Source organism: Alternaria triticimaculans (genome assembly GCF_023758025.1).
Source record: "Alternaria triticimaculans strain BMP 0046 chromosome Unknown scaffold_7, whole genome shotgun sequence".
Classification (NCBI taxonomy): domain Eukaryota; kingdom Fungi; phylum Ascomycota; class Dothideomycetes; order Pleosporales; family Pleosporaceae; genus Alternaria; species Alternaria triticimaculans.
In genome coordinates this window covers 516,231-534,059 of record NW_026055964.1, presented here as the reverse complement: position 1 = coordinate 534,059, position 17,829 = coordinate 516,231, and the positions used below count along the sequence as shown (strand labels likewise).

General features: G+C 52.8%; 5 protein-coding genes across 5 annotated transcripts; 4 read left to right on the top strand and 1 right to left on the bottom strand.

Moving 5' to 3' along the window:
* Positions 1-1,520: 1,520 nt before the first annotated feature.
* J4E78_005565 (uncharacterized protein) lies at positions 1,521-3,791 on the top strand (the record flags this gene model as incomplete). The annotated part of the gene is made up of 1 exon (XM_049366184.1): positions 1,521-3,791. One exon carries the CDS (start codon positions 1,521-1,523, stop codon positions 3,789-3,791), a length of 2,271 nt encoding a protein of 756 aa, XP_049221910.1.
* A 593-nt stretch (positions 3,792-4,384) lies between these two features.
* On the bottom strand, positions 4,385-5,616 carry J4E78_005564 (uncharacterized protein; the record flags this gene model as incomplete). The annotated part of the gene is made up of 2 exons (XM_049366183.1): positions 4,385-5,183; positions 5,243-5,616. The coding sequence occupies 2 exons, from the start codon at positions 5,614-5,616 to the stop codon at positions 4,385-4,387; spliced, it is 1,173 nt and encodes a 390-aa protein (XP_049221909.1).
* Positions 5,617-8,685: 3,069 nt separating this feature from the next.
* Positions 8,686-9,631, top strand: J4E78_005563 (uncharacterized protein; the record flags this gene model as incomplete). The annotated part of the gene is made up of 2 exons (XM_049366182.1): positions 8,686-8,777; positions 8,839-9,631. 2 exons carry the CDS (start codon positions 8,686-8,688, stop codon positions 9,629-9,631), a joined length of 885 nt encoding a protein of 294 aa, XP_049221908.1.
* Positions 9,632-12,621: 2,990 nt separating this feature from the next.
* On the top strand, positions 12,622-14,904 carry J4E78_005562 (uncharacterized protein; the record flags this gene model as incomplete). The annotated part of the gene is made up of 3 exons (XM_049366181.1): positions 12,622-12,916; positions 12,968-14,476; positions 14,528-14,904. The coding sequence occupies 3 exons, from the start codon at positions 12,622-12,624 to the stop codon at positions 14,902-14,904; spliced, it is 2,181 nt and encodes a 726-aa protein (XP_049221907.1).
* Positions 14,905-16,642: 1,738 nt separating this feature from the next.
* Positions 16,643-17,648, top strand: J4E78_005561 (uncharacterized protein; the record flags this gene model as incomplete). The annotated part of the gene is made up of 2 exons (XM_049366180.1): positions 16,643-17,358; positions 17,417-17,648. The coding sequence occupies 2 exons, from the start codon at positions 16,643-16,645 to the stop codon at positions 17,646-17,648; spliced, it is 948 nt and encodes a 315-aa protein (XP_049221906.1).
* Positions 17,649-17,829: the final 181 nt, after the last annotated feature.

Sequence of the window (17,829 nt, the reverse complement as noted above, 5' to 3'; positions counted from 1 at the left end):
AGACATTTCGGGAAGACGAGTGGCAGCAGGATGGACGGTTACACTATCTTCAACGCGCACTCGAAGATGTCTTTCGTTCTAGCTTGCTATACATGCAAGATGAGCTAATCTCATCCTATGGGCCCCACATTGCCTGAGCAGGCTGACAAGGACAGCACATCAGCCTTTCGCTTCCCTACAGAATTGCCTATCGTTAGCTTTCACCGGTCACAGTGACGATGGGTGTATCGTATTACCTCCACTCATCCTAACGGTGTCAGCATAGGCTTATGCGCCTTCCCAAACGACTTACAGGAGTCAAAAGCTCAGGTGCCTCAAAGGTAAAGTACTCATCTCCCGCTCGTTGGATGTTGAAATTGATGTTGTCACCAAATCTGCCTTTAAGAAAGTTGTGGAGCTTGTCACGACTGTAGTAACGACTGAGGGCTTGCTGCTGTTTCATGGTGGTGGCTGAGCTGAGACAAGGCATAATGTCATCTAAATGCCGCTGAAGGACTTTTATAGCCTGCTGTTATTTGGACGAGGCTGAAATGAGATCGACTCGGTCTCGAGCGTGCCGAGGTATGTCTGCGTTGGCGCGAGCCTATAGGCCTGCTCATACCTAGGTAATCTAAACACGTCGTGTTGCCATAAGGCTGACACAGCTAGGCAGTCGGGTATTCGACAGTGGAAGAATACATGCAGTGTTTGGCCTGCCGCGACACGTTGGTGTGGGTAGAAGCGGCGACCTCGAGAGTTTGTCAACATGCGGCGTCCGCTCGGGGGCCCGCGCCACGCGGCTCCTTGGCCACCGAGAAATGTGGCCCGGGGCCGTCCCCATGGGCAATGTCCCCATGGGCGATGCTGCCCATCACCCACAAGTGTCTTACTGCATCTTTGCCCCACACTTCTGCTACGTTCCGCGCACCTTACCCCACCTGCAATCTTGCTACCGCCCAGAAATAGGCTAATGAGCTCGTGTGGCCTCTTCTTGTCGTTGCAGGGACGATCGCGCATCGTCGGTTCCACCAAGCGCATCTATCCTGGATTTCGGCGCGGGTCCCGTCGCGTACCACGACCAAAGAATACGTGATAATCGACCATCTGAGCGGCCAGGCTCAATGAGCGACAAGCCCGGTTCCTCAACCTTGCGGACCAGCAGGTCTATAGCATGCGAGCCTCAAGTGGCACACTTGACTGAGGAATTGCAAAATGCTGTCAGGCGTACTGTGGAAAATGGGCCCCGGCATGGCAGACACTCTCGCCGCTTCTTGCCAAAGACTGACCTGGATCAGATACTCGGCTACAAGTCACTGGACCTTTTGTTCAGGGAGCTTGCGTGTGAAGATTCTTCCTCTGGAGTCGGTGAAGCTCTACAAGCCATCACTAGCGATGTCGCTAACGAACGGAATTGCTCGTACTCTACGTCTCTCAACGAAGTCGTTGAGAAATGCATCCAAGCTATTACGAATACCCCGTCTCGAAAGTCCCTGCTTGCGCTATTCTTGTACCAACGCCGACCAGAATTGCTTTCATTATTCATGAAATGGTTGACCTCCGGATTTGATCGATCTGTAGCTAAGCACGACCATTTCATCCCGTTCGATGAGTCGATGCCATTCACAGAAACCGATCTGTTCAATTATAAAGTCCCAGACATAGACCACGCATCCTTATTGGCGGACCAAGCAATCTTCAAACCAGTGACGATTCGAAAACTGAGACATCCTCGAATCAGCAGCAGCGAACGCTTGCCCTTTGTAGGCGGACTGGAATCGATCAAGAGCGGCTCTCAAGGCCAGGTTGTCAAGGCTACAATAGCACAAAGTCATTGGGAAATTCAAGAAGACGAAACTCAGAACGATGCCAATTTCGTGCCCGGTAACCCGAACAGCACGAAGGTTGTAGCTCTCAAGATTTTCGAGGCCGTGGAACCTGCTCGCGATATGGTAGAGGCTACCCGGGACTTCGAAATCGAGCTCAAGATCCTCAAGGAGTTGCGAACCTCCAATACTAAGCATGATATGATCTTGCTAGATTGGGGCAGTATAACCGAACTCGACGGGGCAGGAAAGCCGACCAGACAATCCCTCATCTTCGAACTGGCAAGTTTTAGTCTGGGTGACCTGCTCAACGATAAGAATCGCGCCCAGGAAGATATTGAACCATCTCGCCTGCTCGCCAGCCTTGTTGACATCGTCGAAGCATTAGAATGCTTGCACCATCAACTCAAAACTTTACATCTCGACATCAAACCTGACAACATCTTGATATTCGAGACCTTTTCTGGTACTGGGAACGAAAGACAGTCCAAGCTTACCTGGAAGCTCAGCGACTTTGGTCTGGCTCGCAAAAGAGATGCTAAGAAACGGAGGCTAGGGTCTGCACAGACCTCTACGGCTACGTCGCGAACATCGACTCAGCCCGCAACGAGACCGCCTGGTCTATATCAGGCTCCAGAGATCCAGGAGGAGGAGACTAGTGTAGCAGGTCAGGGTAGTGATGTCTGGTCTATGGGCTGTGTAACGCTCATGGTACTTGCGTTCATTGCCGATGGTTCAAAGGCAGTCAGGGAGTTAGAGACATTCTTGATGGTCGATTTCATGAACTGCGCTGGTAAAGAGCCATTGTTCTACGTAAGGAGCGACTCATATCAATGGGAAGACCGAGATAAGCACATCTGCTGCTATCTACCGGAGCAGGCCCCAAACGTGTGTATCATTCCAGGACCAGGAAGACAATTCAGCGCTGCTCTGCATCCCTTTCTTATACATTGGTCCAACACACTACTCAGAGCAACCTACGACCGTCGAATTGAGCAAAGATTTGTATTAGCCATACTCAAGGTGATTTTTGGACGGGTTCTTCGCGTCGATCGCAACCAAAGAATAGGAGCGACAGAGCTGCGTGATAGACTTGCCAAGATTCAGCGAGATTGGAAATCGTATGACCTTGCGCCTAAAGGCTACGAATATTGCTACCTCTTAGAAGAATTGAGGCTTCTGCAGGACGGCCACGCGGAAGAACATGGACCTAGCCGCCAAAGGCGATCTGATGAGTTCCTCGCATTGCAAGAACCAGAAACTTGCCACAGCATCTTGGAAACAGCCTCTCCTCCACCGACCATCACCGGCTCACGTGCGACTCTTCCGGATACTTTGCATAATTCTCTGCACTCAATATCCTCCAGCGGAGACTCTTTGCTAGAAGAATCGATCCATTCGCAAGATCGAGTGGCGCAAACACAAGACCCAATAGTAGTGATGCCATATGGACAAGTCCAAGCTCAAGATGAAACGACGGCATCCATGGGAAGGGAAGCACCGCAAGATCAGCGAGATGTCACGCCGGAGCAGAACCCACAAATACAACGAGAACTTTGCTCTGCAATTGAGCGGGATGATACTGCCAGCGTGAGACTACAGCTCGAACAGAACCCTGAGATATTGGCACAGCTATTGCCTTCCGCAAACAAACATCCTATCCATTGGGCTCTGTCCAACAACGCCTATAAAGCTCTCGATGCGCTTCTTGAGAAGGCGTCGCGTGAGATCACAAATCTGCCGTGTAGCCGACGCACTGCGCTGGATATCGCATTGGATTCGGGAAAGCCTGCAGCGCTTGACTGCATCCGAAAGCATCGCGACAAGTTTGAGTTCCCGCTTGCGCTTTACGAGAAGCGCAAGAAGAATCTTGGGCGGGAAGCCAAAGAGATCGCGGATGATCTGTTTGCTATCAAGAAAGCCGCGGCTCCTAAGCAAAGGACATTTCTTGGACTCCGTAGGAGCCGGACATCTAATCTGTCTGCATGACCTTGCGACTGTGTAAAAAAAACATGCGAATGTTATTGGCAGCTAAGGACCATGCTATTATCCTAATGGTCACACGTGTACCCCATGTTCCCCTTCTAGGGCCCGCTGAAAGCTCGCAATAGCTAGATGGTGCTACAAGGCTTAGCACTTTGGAAAGATAAGGTCGCAAGCAAAAAGAAATGCAAGGCTGTCGCGCCTGAACGCGCTGGTGTTGGCGATGCTGGATGGGCAAAAAGAAGGCAAAAACATACAACAGCGGGGATTCGCTAGTGGTCACCCACCTAACTACTAATCCGCCGGTACACTGCTTGTATATGGCTGAGCGGACGGGAAGCCTAATTCTCAGTGTCCTATGGTCGTATGTGAAAGAATGGGTTGATGATTGGCATTATACAGGCGATTTTGCGGAAGCGGTGAAGAGAAACGAAAGTAGGCGCCAGTCCCCGCTGCAATCACACCGCTCTGGCCACTGCAACTTTGGTTGGTCTAGTGAGTGATACGGTGTAGGGAGTTTGGTGGATTCGGTTGCTCATATTATACCCATTTCTCTTTTATGATACATAGTCTTCTTGGCGTCCATGTCCTTCCTCCAATTACTTCTGCAACACTGGCCATCCCTTGGCGTACTTGATCGGATTCCATCCTAGAAACTTGAAGTTGTCTCGGTACAGCGGGTCGAATGTCGTGTTGACGTAATGGTAGTATAGCACATCGCTTCCGCGATAGTCGGAAATCACTGCCTGTCCTCCGGGTGCGTAGGTGTTGCCGTGACTGCCGTAGACCATGCTTCCGCCACCCTCGGCGAGATCTTTTCCATTGCGGTCCACGAAAGGTCCGCGGGGCGACTTTGAGCGACCAACAAAAATGGTGTACTCGGCTCCAGGAGGGGGCAGCGCAGCAGGGTTGTAGCCGCAGCACAGGCCCGCTGAGTACCAGAGGTAGTAGAAGCCTTGCTCCTTGTTGTAGTTGATATATGGGGCCTCTTCGGCGGATGCGCCGCCCCAGGAAAGAGACATGTTGGCGTACGCCTGCTCTTTAGTCGGCAGCACGGGATCGTAGGTATAGCTCAGCTGACGGGCAGTGGGGATCTTGACGGATTTGAGGTCCTTGGTCAGCTCGAACTGCCAGAGGTTGGCCCACCAGGAGCCGTAGGAGAGATAGCTTTTGCCGGTCTTGGCGTCTTGGATAAAAGCCGCGTCGATGGTATTGGTCTTGCTCAGCGGGAATGGCGCGTCGGTGCTGTTGGAAGACACGACCATGCCGTGGTCAGTCCAGGACCCATTTTGCAGGGTCTTCGAGGTGGCAAGTCCAATGAAGGACTCCGAGACGCCGAAGTCGGAGACGGTATAGTAGCAGTAATAGGTATCACCGACCTTGTGAACATCTGGGGCCCTGCATTATAGTGTTAATACGCAATTCCTCGTGGTAATTGCAACGTAGCTGCCTCTTACCAAAGGCGGTTTGCCTGAGCGGGATCATCAATGCTGCCAGGCGGCTCCAGAACTTGAGCGACAACCTCCCAGTACCCTTCCAGGCTGTTCTTCTTCGAAGCACGGGAGGTGGTTGCTAAGCCATGAGAGGAGAATGAGTAGTAGTGGCCGTCTGGTCCGAGCACAATACTTGGGTCGTGGATGTGGACACCACCAAGCGTACCGTTCAAGTCCTGACCTGTGATCTTGCGAGGCGCGGGCCAGTATTCCCTGGAGTAGGGGTCTTTGACTGGTTTGGGCGAGTTGTAAGATGGCGAAGGGGCGGCGAAGGCCGGGGTGAAGAGGGATGAGAACCCTAAGGCGAGAGCCGTGAGGCTGGCTTTAGTGGAGGACATCCTGGGTAGAAAGCGAGCTGGTGCGGAGATAAATCTCGGTGATCGGGAAACCTTTTAGTCTTATATAGCATACCGCATTTCGTCTATGATGCGGATCTGTCTCTCGCGCCTGGGCAAATCTTGTGTGCCATGCGCCTGCGAACGGCGCATCATACTGCCCTTACAGCGACACCCTTGTCGCGAACCACGATCCGTCCGGTCGGGTAGTCTGAGATGGGTAACGGTTCCTGGAAAGGGAAGGCAAAGAACCACTCTCCGCAAGTGACGTTGCAAAGGTGGAGATGGAGCCTTGGGGTAGGAAGTTTACGGGAGGCGGAGGATTTCGTTCGCTCGAATCAACGGCCAGCAAAACCGGCTAGTGGGGCCTGAAGTTGGCGGCCTCTCGTCGCCTTGAGACCCTGACATTCGGGAAGCGCAGGCGAGGACGAAATGCGCAGCAATGACAGTATAGTTTGCGACTGAGAGTCGGGATGTTGTGGGGAACGGGAGACAGGCTGGTCGCTAGTCTTCTGTAGCCACGAGGACCTTACCGTTCCAATCTCCCCATCTGATACCTATCTTCCGGCCGAAAGCGGACTCGAGAACGAATAGCTATGCATGCAACGAAGCCTTGAAGTACAATCGGAATAAGCGAGAGGATAAGTTGTCGCTATTTTGATGATTCTTCAGTGGTTTTCACGTCTTTTGAGATGCAGAGCGGATGGACCGTGTGGTAGGCACGGGCCTTCCACTAGCGGGTTTTCAAGATCGACGCCGCCATGAGTCTGGCCGTGGCTGATTGATTCGCGCTCTTGTCACTTTACCATCACAAATCACCTCACGGGCATCGCATCGTTGCGACCACTCAATTCATGAGAACCAGATAAATCAGTTCACAGAAATCTCAGAAATGTCTTTCGACCCTTCTAAGGTTCCGTCGGGTCGACACGCCTACCTACCTAGGCAGGTAACGAGCACAAGTAGGTGACCTCAGCCGAGTCCACCTACTCAGCCTTGAGGCCCACCTACTCAGCCTTGAAGACATGCATTGCGCCCCTCGTGGGGCTGCACCAGTATAAAGCCCAACTGTAACATCAGAGCCAGCATCCGCCATGCTCCAAAATTATCTGTCGATTCGCCATTGGCATCTTGCGAGACTTTGACATCACAAGCAGCATTCAGCATGATCGATATCGCTTTCCCAAAACTGCGCGATGACTGGAGCCTCGACGTCGTCAACATCCTAGCCTTCTTAGGCGAGCATAACATCGAAGCTTGCAGCCAGCAGATCTGCATGTCGTGGACGTGCTTCCTACCACGACTGATACCCGCGCCTCAGGGTCTCCTTGCGCGACGACCAAGGAAACTTGAGTCCGAAGAGGATACACCGGTGATAGGGATTCATACAGGCGTTACCAGGCCTGGCTTACACTATTTCGGTCGAATGTTATATACGGATTGGCCTGAGCTACCACCATTCACGACACGTGTAGTGAAGATACGGTGGGATCCCGAGAACGAAGATAGAAGCCTCAGAAGACGTCCACTTCGACCAAGATTGTTCGCGCCAATGAAAACGATCGCTATCTTCAGCTGCGCATTGAGCTTCGGACTGGCAGCATGGGCTCTTGTGCTTGGGGATGCAGTCGCACTTACTGGTATCCTGGTCATGAGTTTTACGACACCTCTACTCTGTGTCGGGATGCATTGGACGCCATGGATTCTGCCTGTTATGCCGAAAAGTGCTGAATCGCCACCAGGTACGGTTGTCATCAAATCTCCAAACGGATCCTTCACGGTTGTGGAATGCGACGAGCAGATCGCGCGTATTCTTTACTTCCACCCTGATACCATCGACTATGCGGTCAGCTCCTTCACGGGGCGCGGCTTGAGCGGGACCGTGGGTGGGCTTACACTTGTGGGCTCCATTGTACTTTTCGGTAATGCCGTATGGACAATGAAAGCAGCACTTGCTGTCACATATACGGTCTTGAATATTTTATATTGGATCGCCGCAATTCTGCCGCTCCGCTTGTCGTGGCACATCGATCTGGAATTAGATCCACCACAAACCACTAAACATGATTGCTGGACACAATGCCTTTGGACAACCATCTACACTACACAGAAGATTGACTGGGCAAGGGAATGGGTGCCAAGGACTGATGTGTGGGACCAGTGGCTGGAAGAAGCACAACACATGAGTAAACGCGTGCAACGACATGAAGACTGGGATGCGCTGGGAGCTATGATGGACTTTAAGGAAAGGCCAAAGATTCAGCAGGAAGACTAGCTAGATATACAGTGACGTTTGGAAGAGTGAGGGGGGTAATTCAGGCGATTGCATGTTTGCTACGCGGGTAGAGGAGAATGAGCCTCGGGGTTACTTGCTCTTCGCTACAACCCAAAAGCTTTTGGGACCATAGCTGGCCCACGCTGGTATGCTCTTGCAGGCAAGAGAGCTATATAAACATCAACATGTTCACTAATGCGGCTAGTTCAGGCCAAACCAAGATCCAGGCAATACTCACATGCGACACCGGAATGGACAGTCATATGATCAGCAATGTCCACGTCTATCTCGTATCAAAATCCGGAGCGGGCCTTCGTCGGCCGATTACAACACCCCGTCATCGCTCGTGCCCTGCCAAGACACGACCCAAGATACTGTACGGTCAAACGTCGCGGACGCTAAGCAGCAAGAGCTGAGCATATGACTGGCATCATTAATCAGTCGTGTGTCCTCCCCATTGTGAACTAGTATTTAGCGGATCAAGACACCCGGGTATCTATCTTCAGGATGGCACCTCATACGAGAAAAAGACTGAACAGGTCTGCAGGCTACATCAAACTAAAACCTTGCAAAGTAGGTGATCTAACGTCAACATAGGCTCCAGGCTGTTCAGTTTTTTCCTAGGTTGGCGTGATGGCAAGATTTTCGAGCTATGAAGGATCTACTGGAGGCTGGGCGGAGCTTGTCAGCATCCAGATTGCGGAGATCGGAGATTAGTATAACTACGTGCCAGCTCCCTCAAGTTTTCACGATCTCCGCTGCGAGTTAAATATCGGCGGTTAAAAACGTTCGTCATAATGGTGAACCCTACATCAGTGCTTGTCGCTGCTTCCTTGCTCATCAACCCTTTCGCCGCGGCTTCGAGAGGAAATAACGAGTATGACGCCGAGTACTCTCCCAAGTAATGCTACACCCCCGATTTTGCAGTCCGCCATACTCATTTCCCACAGATACTCAACACCAACCTCATACACCAACATCACATCCATCCTCGACAAAATCCAGACACGTGGCTACCTAAAAGTCGGCACAACAGGAGACTACAAGCCCTTCTCCTACAAAGTAACAACCCAAACCGCACTGCCTGCCACACCAACCATCAACACGACCTACATCGGCGCCGATATAGACTTGGCGCAGTCACTTTCCAACTCCCTCGGCCTCCCACGTCCAGTTGAGTTCGTTCCTACAATCTGGGCGAACATCACAACAGACCTCGTAGCGCAGAAATTCGATGTCGCTATGAGCGGCGTCAGCATCACCTTGGCTCGCGCACAGAAGGTCTTCTTCTCTACTGCGATTCAACGCGTGGGTAAGGCGGCCTGCGTGCGATGCGCAGATCTGGAAAAGTTCTCTTCTCTTGATGCTATTGATACTGCGGGTGTCAAAGTTGCGGTCAATCCAGGTGGCACGAACGAAGCATTTGATCGCGCGAATTTGAAGGCCGCGACTATCGTTCTGGTGCAGGACAACAATGCTGTTTACAAAGCTGTCATGGATGGCGATGCCGATGCGATGATTAGCGATATCATCGAGGTCGAGTTGCAGGTTCGGTTGCATCCTGATGTGCTGTGCATTGTCAACCCCAATGCGACTTTTACGTTTGAAGAGCTGGGTTATATGGTTGGAAGGGATGTTGTGTGGAAGCAGTATGTGGATATGTTCGTACATATCCAGCTTGGAAGTGGTGGGTGGAATCGTACGCTGGAAAAGTGGATGTCGTATAAATGGCCTTCAGTGTAAATGAGTGTGTACAGGACAGCTATCGATGGAGATTACACACATGGCCGCTCAACCATGAAGGCCTGAAATGTAAGGTCATTAGCTATACCAGACGCAACAGGAAGCGGATTATAAAGCCAGAGATGTTATATCCGATATTGAAGGATGATAGTGATGGCTGCATTTGCGTCAGCACTAGAACCACCCGTGCTTACTGCGTACTGCCTGCAACATCACTCATTGGTCTGTCAGAAACGCCTCCCAGTATCCTTACGCCACAGCGGAGGCCTTTTGGCGATGGCGGCGATGACGCGTTTCTGGGTCTGAACTGGTCAACGACACCTCCATCTTCACAACATAGCCCTTGTTTGACAATAGCCATCTTTAGGAGGGTGGCTGCAAATGACACCCAAACAAATGGAAGAAGGTGCCCAGGATGACCCAAACCCCCTCCTCTGGCATATGTCCGTCAAAAGAGACAGCAACTCCACCATTCTGTTCATACACGGCGCCTTTGTAGACGCTCATGATTGGGATCTTGTCGTGCCTCACGTCCAGACCTACCATCTTCTTCTCCCAGACTGCCCTGGACACGGTCACTCGTCGCACATAACGTTTTCTATCGAGATATCGGCAGAGCACATCGCGCGTCTGATAGAGGCAGAAGCCATCGGCGGTCGAGCCCACATTGTAGGCCATAGTCTCGGTGCCTCTATCGCAGTCTGTATTGCCGCCAACTACCCTAATGTCGTTGCGTCGTTGTTCGTTTCTGGATACAGCGAAGCGCCTGTTTCCAAGGCTCCGCTACTACCGTACCTGCTCTGGGCCTCCAATCGCATGGAAAACGCTGTCCCACGACCTTGGATTCGCTGGCTCATGGACGGTACAGATCTTCGCCGCACGAATAGTCCTTCGCTATCGCTTTGCACACAGATCGCGCACACTGGCAGCGTAGCGGCGCAACCCCGACCGTGGTCTGCACGAACCCTAATCATTGTCGCTGGGAAGGGTGGGCTGGTTCCATCTAACGATAGCCCGGAGGCTGCGAGAAAACTCGCCAAGATGGGGAGGGAGAATGATGCCACGACTCTTGCTTATACGCATCCAGGTATGAGACATCCTTGGAACAGGCAAAACCCTGGTCTTTGGGCGGAGACTGTTGTAGCGTGGGTTGAGGGGAAGGAGCTTCCAGCTGGGTTTGTGTCACTGTAGGCACTTGACGGGAAGACATGTGATACTTCTGCTTCGCGTTGACAGCAGCGACATTTCACTGGTTGTGGAAGGTCTAGCATGTGGATGCGTAAGAAGAAGGCACGACCTCGGGACGGAATGCATCTACAGTGACGTTCATCGTTACCAGAGTGCACCATCATCTTGTCAAACATGATCCCGATCTGTTGCGACCGACGGAACGGAGATGAGAGGTATAATCCAGAGCGCTATACCCAGGTAGTGAAGGAGCGATACTGGAGGGCGTATGAAATTGCACGTGAGATTGCACCAACATGGGCGGATGATTAGGCCCCCGAACCTGCATGGGAAAGATAGCAGGAAAGCGAATCGACGATGAACGCAGTGAAGACGTCTCTTCATGAGGTTTGCACTTGACTATAGTGTGGCGCGCAACCGTGGTGGCTGTTGTGTAGGTCTTGGTGGTCTCACTGTGCAGATGACGAGGGCGCCTGGCCACGGCTGATGTGACGGCTGGCGGGTGCTGGGGCTAGTGATCGGCTTAATCACGCAGCTCTCGCGGTCTCGAAGCCTTCAAAGTTTCTAGACCGCGCAACTACCAGACGCCGATCGCATAGCACAAACACAAAGACAGAAGGTGTAGAATAGCTCCTCTTCTGACTGCAGCACCTTTGTCTTTCTTGAAAGGGGTACCGTCATCACAACAAAGACAGATGCAGACTGTTGAACCACAACAAAAGTATTTCGGGCCTACAGTATACGAGGGAACGTCATCCCTCGATGCAGCACTTGGTCTCTTTGGGCAGCTGCAGTGTTCAAATTCTCACCTAGTGGCCGAGCATCTATTTTTACCACCCTGGGGTGCTGCACAGCCACGCTGGCGCCGTCCATGGGGTTATCGGCGTAGGCTACCAAAGTGAATTTCATGATGATGAACTCCTATGATTCTGTGTGCACAAGAGATGATGATGGCGAGATAAGCTCTTTGTGCACGGCTTGAAGCTTCAGGCAGTTCTGCGACTCCGCATCGATGACACGATGGTTGACTTGGCGACGGCAACGGTCTCGAGCGGACCGGGGTAGTTTGATAGGCCCGCCTTACACGGTAGCAGTCTTCAGCTGCCAGTATACGACAGTAGTGGTGTATTGGCGTGTGAGGGCAGCGTGTCTCGCAGTAGCAGCAGATAGTGATGACCTAGCGATAAAAAGCATTCCTTCCCCAGCTCGCGCAACAGTCCCTGACAGCTCCCCAACGTCAACCCCATCTGCATCCCATCGTGTTCTCGAACGCGGCCCAACAACCATCATCCTTCGATAGCGTCGGATCCAGCGACTGCGCCATCGCGGGATTAATCGAGGCTAGCGCCGCGCGTCCCTTCCTGATTGGAGTGAACCCCCTTGGCTGTCGCCGCACGGTTTCAGAAGAGAGGCAGATTACCGGCTTCAGCGCCTCGTCCTCATCTCAACCACATCGCTCCCTCGTTCGTCAGTCGTTTCACTTTTGCGTCCCTCGTACCTGCCGACTCGACCCCAAACCCTCTTCCTGGCTCGCCGCTCCCTCGACGCGCCTTCCCTCTGGACGCTTGCCTTTGTTTACCGCTTTCCATCAGGCACGAGAAAGGTTGAACCTGCGGCCGACCCCCGTTTAATCTACTGCTTGTTTCTTTTGCTACACTCGCTTTTGTCAGCAACCACCCGCGCATACCAACGTCGCCCGACACTTCGCTGCTGCGACCGTCGCTCGCTGTCGACACCCGCAACCCGAGAACGCCCCCGGGCGCACAACACCGATAATGAGGCCCCACGCGACATACTCGGCCATGCTCGCACCTTTTATATTACTGGCATCCGCGCCACTGAGCGTACTGGCTGCCGACATTCTCAAGACCAACGGTTTCAGCTCCTGTCTGGAAGGCACAGGAGACATCAAGGTCAACAAGCTAAACATCGAGTTCGACCGCTCTATCAAGAAGGTCAAATTCGATGTGTCCGGCACCAACGAGGTTGAGCAGAAGGTCATGGCAATCCTCACTGTAAACGCATACGGCAGAGAATTGTACAACAAAGAGTTCGACCCTTGCGACGGCGAATACAAAGTCGACCAGCTATGTCCAGGTACGCACATAGCGACTATATGCGCATAATGTACAAGCTAACATGTAGCAGTTCCCAAGGGTACTTTCGGTGCACAGGGCGAGCAGAGCATCCCCGACAGCATCATGTCCCAAATCCCCAGCATCGCCTTCAACATTCCCGACATCGACAGTCAAGCCAGGATGCAGCTCAAGGCCAAAGATGGAGGCAAGGACCTGGCCTGTATTACCTCTCAAGTCAGCAACGGACAATCACTTTCCACCGCAGGAGTACAATACATCGCTGCTGGAATTGCTGGAGCTGCCTTGGCTGTTACTGGTCTTGCTTCGCTCGCTGGCGCTGGACACCCTGGTGCAGCACAATCCAGTCCTACCTTCGGGGATGTCATCGGATGGTTCCAGGCCATGGCTTTGAACGGCATGATGAGCGCTGACGTCCCCGGTGTATACCGCAGCTGGTCCCAGAACTTTGCCTTTAGCACCGGTCTCATCTACTGGGAGGGAATGCAGCACTCCATTGACAACTTCCGTAAGAGCACCGGCGGCAACCTCACTCAAAGCAGTGTCGAATTTCTCAAGAACGCTACCCTCGTACACGTGGACCAGAACATGACCTTGACCAAGCGCAGCTTTGACGTCCTGTTCGCCCGCGACGAATTGAACACGAACGTCAACGATACTGCCGAAGAGGGAGGTGACAACAAGGTCATTGTCTACGCGAAGGACATGCAGGGCTTCATCCAGGAGTACACCATCCCTGACCGTAACGCCTTCATGACAGTACTACTCATCTTCGCCATCATTATTGCTGCCATCACCGTTGGTATCCTCCTTTTCAAGGTCATTCTGGAAACATGGGCACTCTTTGGCAGCTTCCCGAAGAAACTGACCAGCTTCCGTAAGCGATACTGGTGGACTCTGGCCAAGACGATTACCAACTTGATCCTCCTGCTCTACGGTATCTGGGTTCTCTACTGTGTCTACCAATTCAAGAATGGAGACTCGTGGGCTGTCAAGACACTTGCTGGTGTTACTCTGGCCGCCTTTACCGGAGTTCTGGCCTTCTTCACCTGGAAGATTTGGAGCACCGCAGACAAGTTCAAGAAGATGGAGGGAAAGCCCGACGCTCTCTACGAGGACAAGGAGATTTGGCGCAAGTACAGCATGTTCTACGAGAACTACAAGAAGAGCTACTGGTGGATCTTCGTACCGGCCATCATCTTCATGTTCGCTCGTGGTTGCGTTATCGCAGGAGCAGATGGCCACGGTCTCGCACAGGCTGCTGGTCAACTCATCGTCGAGTCGCTTCTCCTTGTCATGCTTCTCTGGGCTCGTCCGTACACGCTCAAGTCTAGCACTTGGATCAACATCACCATCTCGGTAGTCCGTGTCTTGTCGGTAGTCTGCATTCTGGTCTTCGTCGAAGAACTCGGCATGAGCCAGACCACCAAGACGGTTACCGGTCTGGTTCTTGTCGTTGTGCAGGCTTCACTCACTGGTGTCCTTGCTATCCTCATTGCAGTCAACGCGATCATCATCTGCTGCAAGGAGAACCCTCACCGTAAGAAGAGAAAGGCAGCTGGTAAGTCTTCTCCACCCCCTGCTTGCCAACACCATCTAACAGCCCCTGCAGAGAAAGCTCGTGACCTCGACACCCTTACTCCTCTCGACGCACGCAACTCGCTACTCATGGACCCCCAAGAGTACAAGCGAACCTCACTTCCATCGCCGTTCGGTCCCCGCACCGCCGGCTACGACCGCGTTCCTCTCGCGGATCAGAACACCGCATACAACGGTCCAGGTGGTCGTTCATTCGGAGATGACCAAGGACACTTGCTCGCCGATGCATCCACATTCGGTCGCACAGCAACGCATGAGCGGAACTTGAGTCGCGAGAGCAGTCCAGGGCGCGAGGCGGATGTTGGCTTCCACCAACCACCCGGCTACGTGGCCAACGCGCCATGGCAGCCTCAACAACCACGAGGCCCTCCTGGCCCCTATGCCTACTAAGCCAACAACCTTTTGAGTCATCCAAGAGCGAAGACCTAAAGAAGCGAAACATCTCGCCATCTAGGCATAATCTCCTATTTGTTTTGTTCCTATGTCTGCATCGCGGTGGTCGCGTTTGACAAACCATAGAGCGGTCAAACCATATCCTCAGTCATCTATCTCCCGCACACGGACCGGGCCATACCTGCGCTCCACGTCTGTGTATTTACGAATCTTTCCTTGTGTTCATCGAGTTTTTTTGTGTAAAGAAAGATCTGATACAAGCTCTTGTAATCTCATGCAAAGCGGTAAGCCTGGGGCTCGCGCACACATACCACTATCTTTTCTGCTATATCGTCAAGGCGGAGTGAAGGAGAAGAAGGTTGGAAAAGGGCTGGAGTGAGGGGAGTTGGAAATGGAACGGGAACGGCAATGTGAACTAGGATGTAGCGAAAGATATAAATACCAATACCCAAATGTTATATCGCTGTTTCATGTACTTCTCTGTGGTTGTGAGTGATGCCTGCCCAGAGAATGCCATTTCTTGAGATCTTACTACACGCGGCTCGGCGGCACCTTGCCTAGAATCGTCCAGAGCACGTGCGATCTTAACTTCCGCCGATAAGCCCTGTAGGCAGAGAGCTACCCAGCCGGCCAGCTGAACACTCGCTGCAGCCCCAAAATGTTGGGACACACTTCGCATGCGCCACCCCTGAGCCAATACATCCTAGCGACGTACCTTGCCCGGGCTGCGACGTGTAGCATCTGAACGAAGAGAACGACGGAAAACTCTCGACAGCCCGACGCAGATTTGTACCTGCCGATCCCTCAGATCGCTCGATGTAAATCCTCATTCCATCACCCTCGTCCCACCTAAAAACCACGCTTTTCCCGCCGAACGCCTCCGGCAAAGTCGATCTCCCGAGAATTTACTTTGGGTCGTGCCTTGTCCCCTTTTGTGGCGCGGGCTTATGGGCGCTTGTACCTGCGTCACGGCAGGCGTCACCAAATGTTCCAAAACCTACCTAGCACAACGCCACTACGCTTTTCTGAGCGGCGCGGCAGCAATCTAGCCGGCTCCCAAGATGCCGGTTTATCTCTTTTCGATAGATGCTAACAGCCATGGTGCAGGTGTAGCGTGGGTGGGCGGTGGGGTTATATTGTTATCTCCAGCCTCGTAGCGCACCTAGGCATCTTTTTTCTGAAGTACCTGAGTTTGTGACGTTTGACGGCGTTGGAAGCTAACAATATTTGACTCGTACGGGTATCTATTTGGGAAGAAAGGCCCTCGCTGTGTAGCTGATCGTTCGCTTCCTGTTCTCTCTTCCCGATTCTCTGGACCTGTGTACGATACCCGGCTTGTTAACTGTCTCGCTTTGGCCCGGTTGCAAAGGCGCTTTTGTGGCTTGCGTAACGACTCGCTTTCGAGATTTCTCCTGACAGCTTTGGATTTTTTTTCCGTGGCTGAGCTGGCTAGAAGAGTTGGAAATTCCCGGAAAAGTACTCTTGCTTCGTTATCTACCTAATCGCCTCCTGTTGTTTAGTTCGTCTTTGCCCATCGCAACGAGCAAAGAGGTATCTTGAGGTGTCCCTGAATAGCGACATCCGAGCGCACGGCGACCAAACAACCAGCAACGGACCCCTTCGCGGCCTATCTTCGCATCGCTGGTACCGAACACCCAGATCCACTTCCAAAAAAGTCGGATTTCAGACATCGCTACGCCCGAGTGCACTTCACCACACAAACCTCACAGCAAAGATGCGACGAACCGCGCTTCTCAGCGCCGCAACGGTGCTGCTCACGAGCACAACCTCCACAACCGCACAATCCACAGCCTCAACATCGTCAAAACGCGGTCTCGTCTACGTACCCTCCGATGACCACCCAGACGACGACAAGATCTGGACAACCGGTCCATCCCCACCAACATGGTATTACAACTACCAAAAGGACCCCTCGTCCGCCTACAAAGATAACCCAGACATGCAATTCGTCCCCATGCTCTGGGGCGCCTCTGACAGCGACACCGGCACCCCCTTCCTCGACTCCGTAAAGCAGCAGATCAAAGACGGAGCAAACATAACCGCCGTCCTAGGCTTCAACGAACCCGACGGCGGCCACAGCACTGGCGGCTCCAACCTCGCCGTCACCACCGCCGCCGCACGCTGGAAAGCCGAAATCGAGCCCCTCAAGGAACTCGGTATCAAACTAGGCGCGCCGGGTGTCACAGGCGCAGAATCCGGATGGCAGTGGTTGGAAAACTTCTTCAACGAGTGCGATGGCGGGTGCAATCCCGACTTCATCCCTGTGCATTGGTATGGCAATTTCGAGGGTATGATGAGCCATATTGGACGAGTCACAACCATGTGGCCGAATATGACGGTGTGGGTTACGGAGTATGGTTATCCGAATCAGCCGCTCGAGGAGACGCAGAGCTTTTATAATATGAGTGCGCAGAGCTTTGATAGTTGGCCGTAAGTATTCGGCCCATGTGGCTTTTGGTAGTGATAATGTTGGCTAATGCTGTATCAGGAACATCACACACTACTCCTACTTCGGCGCTTTCCGTTCCGACGTTAGCAATGTGGGCGCGAACGCTGCGATGCTTACCCAGGACGGCGAGTTGACGGATATCGGGTCGTGGTATATGGGTGGTGCGGCTACGAATAATGTTCCTGAGGCTTCTGGTGCTTCTATGGCGGGAGCAGCACCTAGTGCTCTCGCTCTGGGCTTGGTGGCGATGGTGTTCTCCTACTTTGTTTAGAGCTGCAGCTTGGCCGACGTGTGGGCTGGAATGTCTCTTTGGCTCAGACAGGAGTGAGAATGTAGCTGATTTCCACTGCAGAACGGCATGCTGATGAAGTGCAGCAAGCTAGCGAAGGGCTCACGAGAGATGTATGGCATTGCGAAGGCGTTCAGGAGTCAATATCGATTAGACGTTACTA